General features: G+C 37.7%; 3 protein-coding genes across 3 annotated transcripts; 1 reads left to right on the forward strand and 2 right to left on the reverse strand.

Moving 5' to 3' along the window:
- Window positions 1–7,358: 7,358 nt before the first annotated feature.
- On the reverse strand, window positions 7,359–8,160 carry HETIRDRAFT_419575 (uncharacterized protein; the record flags this gene model as incomplete). Its single annotated transcript, XM_009550181.1, has 5 exons — window positions 7,359–7,382; window positions 7,438–7,464; window positions 7,521–7,617; window positions 7,689–7,776; window positions 7,836–8,160. 5 exons carry the CDS (start codon window positions 8,158–8,160, stop codon window positions 7,359–7,361), a joined length of 561 nt encoding a protein of 186 aa, XP_009548476.1.
- A 2,593-nt stretch (window positions 8,161–10,753) lies between these two features.
- Window positions 10,754–10,954, reverse strand: HETIRDRAFT_242749 (uncharacterized protein; the record flags this gene model as incomplete). The annotated part of the gene is made up of 1 exon (XM_009550182.1): window positions 10,754–10,954. A coding segment is annotated over one exon (201 nt), but the record flags the coding sequence as incomplete, so codon positions are not given.
- A 160-nt stretch (window positions 10,955–11,114) lies between these two features.
- HETIRDRAFT_322976 (uncharacterized protein) lies at window positions 11,115–13,063 on the forward strand (the record flags this gene model as incomplete). The annotated part of the gene is made up of 2 exons (XM_009550183.1): window positions 11,115–11,272; window positions 12,910–13,063. Coding segments are annotated over 2 exons (312 nt in total), but the record flags the coding sequence as incomplete, so codon positions are not given.
- Between the last annotated feature and the right edge of the window lie 725 nt (window positions 13,064–13,788).

The following is a 13,788-nucleotide window of genomic DNA, read 5'->3' on the forward strand; positions in this document are numbered from 1 at the left end:
GGGCCTTACAAATACGAGAGGGAACCCTCATTGCCTGCATCAATGCAGGCAGGAGGAAACTCATGGGACTCGGCCATGTTGAACCCCTTCATGACACATTTCACCCTGCCAATGACCCCGCTCCTGCCAATAAGTACTATATGCCGTCCATGGCTATGGTATCTCATGCCTCGTCTATGGCTTCAAATGGAGGTCTGCTTCACCCAATGCTGGGGACTTATCCCACCGGCCCCAATTGAGGGGTCTATAGGTTCACATGTCCTTCTCCTCATTTTCAGGCCATACCCCTAACCTTCGGACTCCGCCACCCACCTTCTCACACCATTTGGAAAACCACCTCTTTGTATTAAGCTCTAATTAGTTCTATTTATGCATAATTAAGAACGATTAGGATTAGACATTTTTAGCTTACCCCCCCTCTAAACCTGTTCTAATTAGGCATAATTTTCCTAAATGAGAAATTATTAGGATTCATTATAACTTGAAATTTCGGAAAAATCATAATAAATCAAGCATCACAGTTCTAATAGCCTTCTTATAGAGTCATGTCTATTAGAGCACTAGTTCAATACCTAAACACAGAATACACCTTATAATAAACTTGCCTTTTGCAAGAGTTGAACCAACAACCTCATGTATGCAAGCACCCAGAACAGATGCTCTAAGCCACTAAGCCACAAGGTCTAAGATATAAACTTGGTAATCTAAATAAGTAGACATAATATAGGCAACCTCAACATCTCTGATTTTATTCAACATTTATCTTTCTTCTATCTTATAAATAAATAGGTCAATAAATACCTAAAAAGTCAGGTCTTTGAGGATTTAGTTTAAACACTAGCTAAGAAGATAATAAACCAATGGAAAATTGATAATACACTTTATATAGGATAAAAGTAAATTATGGCACTTACACAATTTGGACTGAGAATGTATAAAACTATGATTGAGTATAATATTCAATGGGACTCTACTAGTATAGACAATGCTACCTGAATTTGCAAATTTGATCAAAAACATGATTATAAATAATCAAGATCCAATAAGAGATTGGGGTTTTCCAAATAGCCACTAGTGAGGTAGAGGATGGGGACAAGAGTATATGTATGGCATGCCTATATATAAATAAGCACAAGATTATTGGAGGTGATCTTAATATGCTTCATGCATATATTTCCTATATAGCAGGCAATATATCATTCTGGCACCACATACCAATATGACTATCTTTTCCACAGCCTAATAGATAGAGGAAAACACCAAGTTTGAGCATCTTCTGTATAACAAGGCAATAAACAATATAAATAGTGCTAAAATTGTAATATCAATAGTGATGATGATTGTGTGCTGCACAAGACAGTATTAGCCACTATACTAATAGACAAGGTCTATAAGGCTGCATATAGCATATCCCTAAGTCCAACCCACATATTGTGTCCTATAATGACTAGTAGCAGGCATTGGCTAACAATGACAACTTTAATAATCTTGTGTGCAAGGCCAAGGTACCTAGGTCTTTATAGCCTCTTGTGGCAGCTGCCAAGCTGCCAACAAAGTGGCTGGAGGCATCAATGCACATTTCTCTCTTTTTATATCCCTTGTAAAGGCAGCTGGAAAGTCAGCAAAAGAGCTACAAGATAATGGTATAGGCATATATGAAGGAGAGTAATATGCTGAAATAGTATAGAATGTGCCACATTTTTACCTTCTCACTGATAGAGCAGTAGTACTTACTATTTCCTACTAATAATTAAAGACTTTTTAGTATATAATTAGTGCTAATATCATGAAATTAGAAACCAATCCAATGCTCACAATATGTTGCTCCCAATTAGAAAATTAGACACTTTTAGATACTATTAACACTTTTAGATACTTTTAGACACTATTAGATATAATCCAGAGCTAATACAAAGAGGTGGTTTTCCAGATGACTCAACCCCTCATTATTGAGTATGACTCTAGTGACTCTGATGCACTCCCCCTTGTCAATCATCAACGTACCCTCTGAAGAAGCATAAACAATCATCCAGTATGACGATAAACTGCCGGGGCAGATGATATTTCAAATCCATCGGGCTGGCACTCACTGCCATAATGAGAAAAGGGACTCAGTTCTAGGATGCAGTCCCCGTGTGGTTCTAATGAGGTAAGGTACCATGGTGTCTGTACTCAAGGGCTATCGCACCATGGCTTGACAGTGGGCAGCAAGAATTGGTGCCCTAAGTATTATTTCCCTATGATTGTAACAGACTTTACATGCATTGCTTATGTTTTTCTTGAACTCTTTTACTTACCGTCTCTGGCACTGACAGCCTAAAGGGGAGGGGGGGTAATATTATGAACTGCCTACTGTATCTTTCTTGCCTTTCCCATGATCTGTATAAGGACACATAGGACCTTTCTCTCAACTATACCTCACGTTTCTGATCTACTGCTAGTTGGTCTATGCTCTTGCTTGTACATATTTATAGCAGCTGCGGCGTAGTAGGGAAGCCTTAGACTATCCACCTCTGTCTAATCTAGGAACTGCTATTCATCAGTCTTCCCTGATTCTCAAGCATTGGCCTGATCAGCTTCACCTCTTCAGATCCATCAACCTCGCCATCATTCTCTTTTGTGTCTGTACTGATTTGTGGACTAGGAATCTCTTGTCCCAAACAGCCGTTCATGATAGAAATAAAGACTATTGATCATATTTGAGCTTGTGCAAGGAATTCTAGGCTACTGTCAATCTTGTCTTTGAATAGATGAAAAAGGTGGTTTTTAAGGATAGGACAATTATTTTCTTACATGTGATCATCTTTTTCTGTCCAACAGATAATATGGGATGGATTCTAAGAGAGCACTCCATATGCAGTGAGTCCTTGGTATATTATAGAGACAAAAGGATGATAAGAGCCTTAGAATAAATTCAGTGCTTTGTTAGACTAAGTATAATACTATGGATCTGGCAAAGTTCACAATGCATAAGCTTAGAAGGTAGCCAGATGCTGGGTACAGTGTAGAGATTGAGTTGTATACATTGTAAACAAACTAAGCTTCTTAAAAGTTCATCTTAGCTATTTATATATATAAGCTATTTAGAATAGGACCTGAATCTGGTTCATGCTTCTAAATGCTAATCTACTTGGCAGGTATTAGGACTTCTGGATGATCAAGTTTTTGATCATCTAAAAAGAATAGAAAGGCAGTATTTCATGTGGCAACACATGAAAACTACGTGAGAACCTAAGCGTGAAGTGCAAGGGTATGAGAGAACCCATACTGGCATAAGAAAACCTAGACCAGGCCAAGAAGTAAACAGAAGCATAGAAGCGCAATCCATAAATAGAGGGTGACAGTAGAAAATTGTGGTGCTGGGCTAGTGGCTCACGTCATGTGTCCTTGCTTATGCTCATGTGGGCCACGTAAGAAACCACGTGAGACCACTATCCTATAGGCTTTAGGATGCAAAATAGAGCATGTTGGAGTTTGAAGTGAAGTGGGTCAGCACACGCATGCCTGGGGCTGACCTAACCATAGGGAATTCTCTTCTCCTGACACTGTCTTGCAGTGATTTCTTCAGGTAAACTATGAGGGGGCATTCAGCAAGTATTTAGCTTGACAACCACTTTGGGCTCTTGGTTTTTTTTTTCAGGTATTTTTTTTATGTAAATAAATAATAAATAGAAGGGGACAATAAGAAATGGTGGCACTAGGCTAATAGCTTGAGTCATATGTCCTTGATTACACTTATGTAGGCCACATAAGAAACCATGCAAGCAAAGCAAGCATCCATGATAAATTGGGTGAGCAGAGTAAGCCATGTCTTAGTGCTCCTAGCAACCCTAGCAACTAGAGTGGGCTATGCCTCTGCAGCCATTAGAGCTTGAAATGGCATCCTAGCACCTTACAGAGAACCTCACAGGGGAGCCTCATAGGGCAGAATCTCATAGGGGAATCTAATGGATGGGACCTTATAGAGAGCTTTATATAGGAATTTTATAGGAAGGACCTTATAGAATATCACAGAAGAGCTATATAGGGATATTGGGGCACTGGACTTTATGGGCACTAGACTTTATAGGCACTGTACTTTATAGGCACTGCACTTTATAGGTACTGCACTGTACAGAGACTGGACTTTATGGGCACTGGACTTTACGGGCACTGGACTTTACAAGCACATGAGACCAAGCACTGCAACAAAAACTCAGATTAAGCATGGTTGCACTGTTGCAACGCGATGGGTAAAAAGCTAGTAATCAGTAATCCATAGTCTGTACTTTATCCATATGTAGTAAATATATCACATGTCTGTCCACATTATTGGTAGGTCAGGAACCAATCATAATCATTATAAGTAAGTGCTTATGCCAAAGCATGTAAATAAGTCATATACAGTAAGCATTCATATATAAGCATGTTAACAGTAATTAAACTGAGTTCATAGTCTGCATTCAAATCATGTGTGTACCTTCTAACCATCCTCTTGAGTCCCACATTAGGTCTACACAGCATGAAAAAAGGATTAAAAGAATGGAACAATAAAAAAGGGCTCATTCTACATAGAGGAAAAATCTATGTTCCCTTGAACAAACAACTTTGTCAAGATATTATGATACTAAATCACAATAACCTAGCTATAGGACATCTAGTACAGAGAGAAACACTAGCCATAGTAGAACAAGAATTTACTTGGCCTGGAATCTCAAACACTATTTATCAATATATAAAAGGATATGCCATATGTCAATTTACCAAGAATAACACACATTCTACTATGGTCCCTCTACAACTAATGGAAATTCCAGATGGACTATTTGGAATAATCACTATGAACTTCATCACTAATCTCCCTGAATCAAATGGAGATGACTCTCTTTACATAGTAACCAACAGATTCACTAAAATAGCAGTAATCATTTTATGCCTAAAGGCAATCAAATTAGATAGAATAGCTAAAATCCTACTCAAGAATATCTAGAGATGATATGGACTACCTAATAAAATTATATTGGACAGAGAAACCCATTTCACTTTGAAAGTAGTACAAGCCCTGCTTAAAGAACTAAGAATCCAATCTATATTAAGCACAGCTTATTACCCACAAATGGACAGCACTACTGAATGAATTAATCAGGAATTAGAATAATACCTCAGAGCCTTTTGCAGCTCTTTATAAGATGATTAGGCAATATTGATTCCTTATGCAGAATACACCTACAATACATATTAGCACTCAGCTACCAAGAAGTTGCCATTCAAACTTCTTTACAAATATCAACCTTAAGCCTACCTAGCTATTATTGGAAACACAAATATCCCAACTGCTGACACTCACCTCAAAGCTCTGCAACATGCTAGAAAGAAAGCACAATCCAGCCTCAAAATTGCAGCTAAAGTCATAAGAATATGGCATAACCATTTTGAAATTGATCTGCCATCTTTCAAGAAAGAAGATCAAGTATGGCTAGATAGAAAGAATATCAACACTAATCATCCCTCAGAAAAACTAAGACCCAAACACTTTAGACCATTCAAAATTATTAACACTATTGAAACTATTAACTTTAAGCTAAAACTGCCCAACAGCTAGAAACATATTCACAATGTCTTTTATGCAAGTCAGCTCACACTTACAATGAAAACAAGGTCTATAGCCCAAACTACCCTGAACTAGCCCCTGACCTGATTAAAGACCAAGAAAAATTTGAAGTTGAAGTAATTGTTAATGCCCAACACTTTGGGTGATAAAAGACCCTGTAGTACCTAATTAAATAGAAGGGCCATTCTAAATTGGATAACTCATGGAAATCTAATATAAATATTGCCAACACTAAGAAAGCCATCACAAAATTCCACTAAAGGCACCCTTGGGCTGTCAAAAGAATAAAAGCATCCATTTTAGCTTTAAAGATCAAACTGGAATATAACAAGATTGCCAAAGAAGACAAAATTAGAAAAAAGCTTTAGAAGCATTCAATTAGAAGAAGACTTTTTTCCACAGGATTGGCAATTTCCCAGATCATGGAAGCAATCAACAAGTGGATAATACAGTTAAAGAAGCCTTTCTTAATTTCACAGTCAAATACATTACTACCAAAGATTAATAATAGAAGCCCATGGCCAAAGAAGCCCAATATAGACTCATCTTGATCAGTGCCTTAGCAGAAACAATTGAACAACTCTAATTGGCATGCCCATTCAAACTAGGAGCTACAAAAGCAGACAAACCAAGAATTGGCATGGCCAGAAAAATAACTATAAAACCCACATTAGCTAAAGTAGCCATTTGCATATCCATTGCAACTCTTACTTTCCTCACCCTCTCACTCACTCTTGGCCTCATTTACACTATCTATCATAGTTCAGTTCTAGTTGCCAGTGATCTCATATAGATATAATGTCATTGTCAAATAACAAACTCCTTAGCTTTTCAGCTACCAATAAATGTTCTTTATCATAGTCAAATACTACCTCAATCACTCCCCTCACTATATTCTCAACAATCTGAATATGACTACTTTCTCTTCTTTTACCTTTCTGTCTTTTCCCTCCTCCAACTTCATCCTTCATCCTATCTTTATAACCTCCGATATCACCATTAACTCTTCTAACTCTAATGCCCTTTCTAATGGTATTACTATCACCAATCCAATACAAGAATTCCTTATCCCCGGACTCTTTGGCCATATATTAAAGAAAAGCTCCACATCAAATTAACCATAGTTAAGCATAAATATAGCTAGATTTTTGCCAGTTACCATTAAGGATTTTTAGCTTACCCTCTCCCTAATTCTGAAATTATAAGATCTAATTAGAGCTAATTAAAGCTAATTTATCATATAGATTTTCGAAAAAAATCAACCAATCCAGTCTTATGATTCCTCTACTATTACTACACCTTTAATCATAGAGTATCTATAGAGCTTACTAATCAAACCCAGTGAAAATCTGGTATAGTCAGATCTAACAAGAGCTAATGAGAACAGACAAGTAGATATAGCTAGATCTGCTTAGAAAAGTTTCATGTTAATTAAATATAAATGACTTTCATCTCACTTAGCCATGCATAAATTAGACTGTTGATTGCATGCCAATAAGTGATTCAACTACTAACATCTCTTTAAATCAACTCCAGTTAATCTTGGATAGGCTTCAGTGTGTTCATAATCTACTGACATTTTTCCACATTTTGTGTATTAGATCAATGTCTATTAAGATCATGAATATATTCATTGATATTGAACCACATTGATTCATCATATCCCTGCTATCTAACCTCCTCAAATCCTATCTAACTACCTGCCTTAGTAATCTCACTGTATCAAATCCTATCTAGCTACCTTGACCCAGGTACTCTAATTTCTATGTCACAACTGTACAATATTCATTTTCTAGAAAGAGTGGACAGTATTAGTATGTGATGTCTGTGGTGGTTGTACTACATACCTGTTCTTGCTTGAGATGGTCATATACCTGTAGATTTAGAATTCTATTGAGTTTGATGTCTTTTAAAGTCAATTTGAACATACTGTAAGTTCATCTGGAGAGAGACTGGACCAGTAAACATTAAATTTGTTAGTCGTTCCTTTTAGAAATTGTTTTTTCCATTGCCATGCACATATATTCCTGTGTGATATATTAGTTTGTAGGTGGCAGCATTGCTGAGTGTAATCTCTCATAGTTGGAAAACTTCGTACCTTGTGACAAGCTGCTTCCCTATGTACAACATACCATTACCACTGCCCTTTTTCTGGCTAGGAGCCTTTGATGAAGAAGCACTTGAAACTGAGCATTGTAAGAACTTAGTATTGTGTGATAAAAGGAATCAAATTTAACAATGTCACCTGAGGCAGCTGGCACTGCTAGTGCTGCTAGTACTAGTGCTGGTGCTACTAGTGCTGCTAGTGCTGTTGCTGTTATTACTGCTGTAGTAGTGATGGCTAGTACAGCTGGTGCAACAGCTGCTAGTGCTGCTGCTGCTGCTATTGTTGTCGCTGCTACTACTGCCACTATTGCTGTTGTTGTTGTTGTTGTTGTTGTTGTTGTTGTTATTGTTGTTGTTGTTGTTGTTGTTGTTGTTGTTGTTGTTGTTGTTGTTGTTGTTGTTGCCACTGCTGCATTTGTAGTGGCATCAGCACTGCCAGTAGTAACACTGGGACTTGTGAACATGGGTGTCAATTTGTTAGTTGCAGTGTCATGTGTCATAGATAGCATGTTAGAGATGTTAGCAGCAGGAGCAGCATTGGAAGGGCCAAGGATGTTGATATCAAGTGTTGGCAGGGGCCTAGTAAGAGTGCCTTGGAAAAGCTTCAATTTACAAAAGCATGAATGGAGATATGATTAGAATGACAAGATAATAGAATATCAGGAATACATATAATGGGTTCATTGGCTAGATAATTGATATGAGTGAATTCTTGTGAATAGGGATTCCATGATATATGACATAGACCTTTGTTACAATTCTTGGTCTGAGAGGAACTAGTTAAGATCCACATAGCTGTAATGTAGGGGATGCTAGTAAGATGCTGTCAGCTAATGATATATTGGTGATTGTGTTGGGCTAAGCAGAACCCTTGTTACCCTAGGTGGCATTCTCAGCATCCTTAGCAATGCCTCTAATACTTGTTGTGGCCATCTTAGCACCCAAAGTAATGCCCCTGCCATCCATAGCAGTAGCACCAACATTTAGACTAATGCTGTCACTATCTATAGCAATAGCCTTGCTATCTGGAGCATAGGTGACCTTATTGTCCAGAGCAAGAATTCTGCCATCCTTGGTGGCAACTGTGCTATGCTAGGATAGATCAAGCCTTGGTTTTTTGTGAGGCTCACTCAAAAGCCTATCAGAATCTTCATTTTGTTGTTTGGCTGAAGTGAGTTGAGCAATAAGCATATCCTGGTTGGGGGCCTTTTTCTTGACTCAATGGGGGCCTTGTACAACAGATCTTCCATACTATTAGAAGTATAAGTGGATTGCAATCATGTCAGCCTTCAATCTGCTTTTGTAGAGCTATGGCTCAGGAAGTCAGTAGGCCATTTTGAGTTGATACAAGTCTAATAGCTTGAGGTCTAGTTGTGTCTACATCCTTGGCAATTGATTCACCTTCTTCAGCCAAAGCCAAAACTGTGTTACCACAGCATGTTGATATGCTAGAGGTAGCTCTAAGTGCCAAGCACAATACCAAAACAACCTCTAATACAAGGGGTACTAGAGCTAGTATCTAATATACAAGGAATTGTTAGTGATAACTTTAGAGATTAATGGCACACTGAGAAGCAGTGAGGAGTGTGAGATCATATCACCTAAACAGTTTTGGGACTAAATACCAACCAAATATTTGGTTGGTCGTGCCAGGGATTTGGTCAGTGACAAGAAGGTAGTGTCACAATTGACAACTACGTGCTTTAAAAGCCATATTGGACTCTGACAATATATGAGGGAAGATGAGGGGTATAAGCAAAGAGATGAGTACAAATGTAAACAAGGCCAAATAACAAGGATGATAAGTTTTTGGAAGTTGACAAAGATAATTTTGATGGTTAAGATGAGTGCAAATGAGCTCTGAACTGTGGGGTGCAAAAGCTGGGTTATTCCAGAGTTGTATGTAGGTTTTTTTAGTAAATAGAGCCCCTAAGTAAAATATCGAACAAGAAATAAGAGTAGATGTCAAATAGGTGTCAAGCCCTAGCAAATAAAGAAAATAAAAAGGTATCTGAGATATTTATATGGGTTCTGAAGGTGATAAGATAAAAGTTGATCAGTAATGGCAAGATCCCAAATATTTGGGATCTATTGCCCAAACATAAGTAGCAGGAACAGGCATTGGAGAACCAATGAAAATAAAGAAGAAGTAACATATGACTAGGGTGGCCAAGTAATGGTGCAAGATCATGTTTAACTGACCATGTGGAAGTTGGAAAGATAAGTGATAAGGACCAACCAACTCACAGAGCACATTGGCTGATATAAAATACTAGCTCTGATCTTGTAAACATCTATTGTAATACTCTTATGTAGTTATGGTAAGTACATAAAGTGTGGGCAAACTGACTCAAGTGCTGCCGAACATCCTTTAGTGGGTTGTTGTTAGTCAGGTAGGGACTGACTGTGTTCAGTGCAAGTTGGCATCTTCAGTACTTGTCTAGCACTATTCAGTATTTCTCCAAAGCTTCCCAAATACCTCCTTTAGAATTTAGTGCAGGTGCATACTCATTAGTGTATCTTCTTTGCTCTGTGCCCATTGATGCAATTGCTGTCCTTGTCTTCAACACACATCATCATTGTGTTTCTATTAGTTTATGGCCCTTTTTTCTTGTTAGGATCATTAGCATTTGCTTTCATGGTCTTAGAAGTGGACATCCACTCATGCATGTGCCAGTACATGACCTTAGGGTAGTCTGCATGTGTGAGTGGCTTCAGGGGAGGTCAAGAAAAGGACACAAAGTTAATTGCCTCATCGCTATCTGGTATAGGCTTGATAATTTCACTATTGCTGTCATTCAAGAGAGCGGGGGTAGACAATGTTGAGGTAATACTGTAGGCAGTCATGGTGCCATGCATGACAAATCAGGCCACATTGTGAATACCCTAGAAATTGTATAGGTCATCTGGGAAATGATTGGGGAACTTGAGTTATAGACATTGAGAGATCCTTGCCCATAGCTCCAGCTAGAATTCTCTAGCAAAGGCATGTCCTTGTTAAGTGACTAAGATTTGTGCTTTGCTGAGGAGGAATACTATAATCACCAAAAATCACCAATAATAGTCACCAAGCCTGCTAAGGGACAAGATGCCAACCCTGCTTATTTCACTAACTAGCTTGTCTATATCTGATACTGACCATTTGTGTTTTTCCTCTGATCTGGAGTATAGCCTGTAGACCTCTTCACAAAAGTCCTTGAATGTCTCCATGGTATCAGTGAAAGTGGTGAGTGATTTCCAAAGCTTACAAGTGTCAATGTCCAGGAATTAGCAAGCGTGTTTCTTCCTTTCCAGCTCATCTACTACCACTGACCAAACAAAGTGGAAGTCTAGATCAGTGAAACATCATCTCAGTTCATAGGATTGATAGGAGTCAAAGGTTGGGGCCATTTGATCTTTACAAGTGGGCATAGACTAGGTCACCATAGTGAGAAAGTCAAAGGTAGGGGAAAAGATATTGTTTGCTAAGGTGATTGGGGATGGGGTTGCTAGTTCAAAGGAGCATTCTAGTGAAGTCAGTCAGATGGTCAGCATCCAAAAGATAGGGCTACATGGAATTAATAGAGGGATAGAGTTGTGAAGGGATAGGCCATCTGGAAAACCACCCCCTTGTATTAAGCTCTAATTAGCTATAATTGATGCTCTGCTATACTAAATTATGGAAGATTAGGATGAGACATTTTAAGCTTACCCCCTCTCTAAACCTGTTCTAATTGGACATAATTTTCCTAAATTAAGAATTATTAGGATTGATTACAACTTGAAATTTCGGAAAAATCATAATAAATTAAGCATCACAGTTCTCATAGCCTTCTTATAGAGTTATGTCTATTAGAGTACTAGTTAAATACCTAAACACAGAATATACCTTATAACAAACTTGCCTTCTGCCAGAGTTGAACCAACAACCTCATGTATACAAGCACCCGGAACAGATGCTCTAAGCCACTAAGCCACAAGATCTAATATATAAACTTGGTAATCTAAATAAGTAGACATAATATAGGCAACCTCAGCATCTCTGATTTTATTCAACATTTATCTTTTCTCTATCTAATAAATAAATAGGTCAATAAATTCCCAAAAAGTTAGGCCTTTTAGGATTTATTTTAAACACCAGCTAAAAAGATAATACACCAATGGAAATATATAATACACTTTATACAGGGTAAAAACAAATTATGGCACTTATACAATTTGGATTCAGAATGTGTAAAACTATAATTGAGTATAATATTCAATGGGACTCTACTAGTATAGACACTACCTTAATTTGAAAAAAAATTGATCAAAAACATGATTATGAGTAATTAGCCATAATTAGCTCAAATTAGTATTATTAATAATTATCAATAACTCAGATCTAATAAGAGAGAGGGGTTTTCCAAATTGCCACTAGTGAGGTAGAGGGTAGGGACAAGGGCATATATATGGCATGCCTATGTATAAATAAGCACAAGATTGTTGGAGATAATCTTAATATGCTTGGTGCACATATTTCCTACATAACAAGCAAATATATCATTCTGGCATCATATACCAACATGACTGTCTTTTCCACAGCCCAATAGCTAGAGAAAAACACCAAGTTTGAGCATCTTCTATATAATAAGGCAATGAACAATGTGGATAGTGCTAAAAATTATAATATCAATGGTAATAACAATTGTGTACTGCATAAGATAGTATTGACCACTGCACTAATAGACAAGGTCTATGAGGCTGCATGTAGCACATTTATAAGCCCAACCCTGCATGTTATGCCCTATAGTGTGCAAGGCCAAGGTACTAAGGTCTTCATAGTCTCTTGTAGCAGCTGCTAAGCTGCCAACAAAGTAGCTAGGGCATCAATGTATATTCTCTCTTTCTATATCCCTTGTAAAGGCAGCTGGAAAGTCAGCAAAAGAGCTACAAGATAATGGTGCAGGCATATATAAAGGAGAGTAATGTGCTAAAATAGTATAGAATGTGCCACATCTTTACCTTCTCACTAATAGAGCAGTAGGGCTTACTATTTCCTACTGCTAATTAAAGATTTTTTGGTATGGAATTAGTGCTAATATTATAAAATTAGAAATCAATCCAGTGCTCACAATATATTGCTCCCAATTAGGAAATTAGATACTTTTGGATGCTATTAACACTTTTAGATACTTTTAGATACTATTAGATATAATCTGGAGCTAATACAAGGGGGTGTTTTTCCAGATGAGTATGGGAGATAGGGGTGATTGTTCTAAGAGTGCAAGATCAAGGATAAAGGAAATCGGCAGAAGTAGTGATCAGTTCAGTGACGAAGGTGGGGTTAAGAAGAAGGTGAAGTTAGGTGGTGGTAAGAGCAACAGTGAGGATTCAAGAACAAGATAGTGATAATGGGATAAATATTCTGGGACTATATCAGTGCCTCTAAACAGACTTTGGTTGGCAAAGGTTTCCTAAGTATTGAAGCTGTCCATAACTATTTGTTATTCTTTGAACTCTGCTATTGGTTAGGATGAGTGATGTAGATTCCTTAAGGTAATTTTGAATACTAACCCCTCATGGTGGGCTCTAAAATGTCACACTAGAGGTGGCTCTAAATGCTAAGCACAACACCAAAACAACTTTTAGAGCAAGGAATGCTAGAGCTAGTATCTAATACACAAGGAATCATTAGTGATAACTTTAGAAATCAAAGGTGCACTGGGAAGCAATAAGAGTATGAGATTATGGCACCCAAATAGTTTTGGGACTGTGCTGAACACCGACCAAACATTTAGTCAGTTGTGTCAGAGATTCAGTTAGTAATGGGAAGGTAGTGTCATAACCAACAACTACGTGCTTCAAGAGCCACATGAGACTCTGACAATATATGAGGGAGAATAAGGGGTATGAGCAAAAAGATAAGTACAAATGCAAACAAGGCTAAATAATGAAGATGACAAGTTTTTGGGAGTCAACAAAGATAATTTCAATGGTTAAGATGAGTAAAAATAAGCTCTAAACTATGGGGTGTGAAAGCTGGTTTATTCCAGAGTTGTATATAGGTTTTTATAGTAAACAGAGCCCCTGATTAAAATATTGAGCAAGGAATAAGAGTAGATGTCAAATAG

This window comes from Heterobasidion irregulare, assembly GCF_000320585.1.
Source record: "Heterobasidion irregulare TC 32-1 unplaced genomic scaffold scaffold_07, whole genome shotgun sequence".
Classification (NCBI taxonomy): Eukaryota; Fungi; Basidiomycota; class Agaricomycetes; order Russulales; family Bondarzewiaceae; genus Heterobasidion; species Heterobasidion irregulare.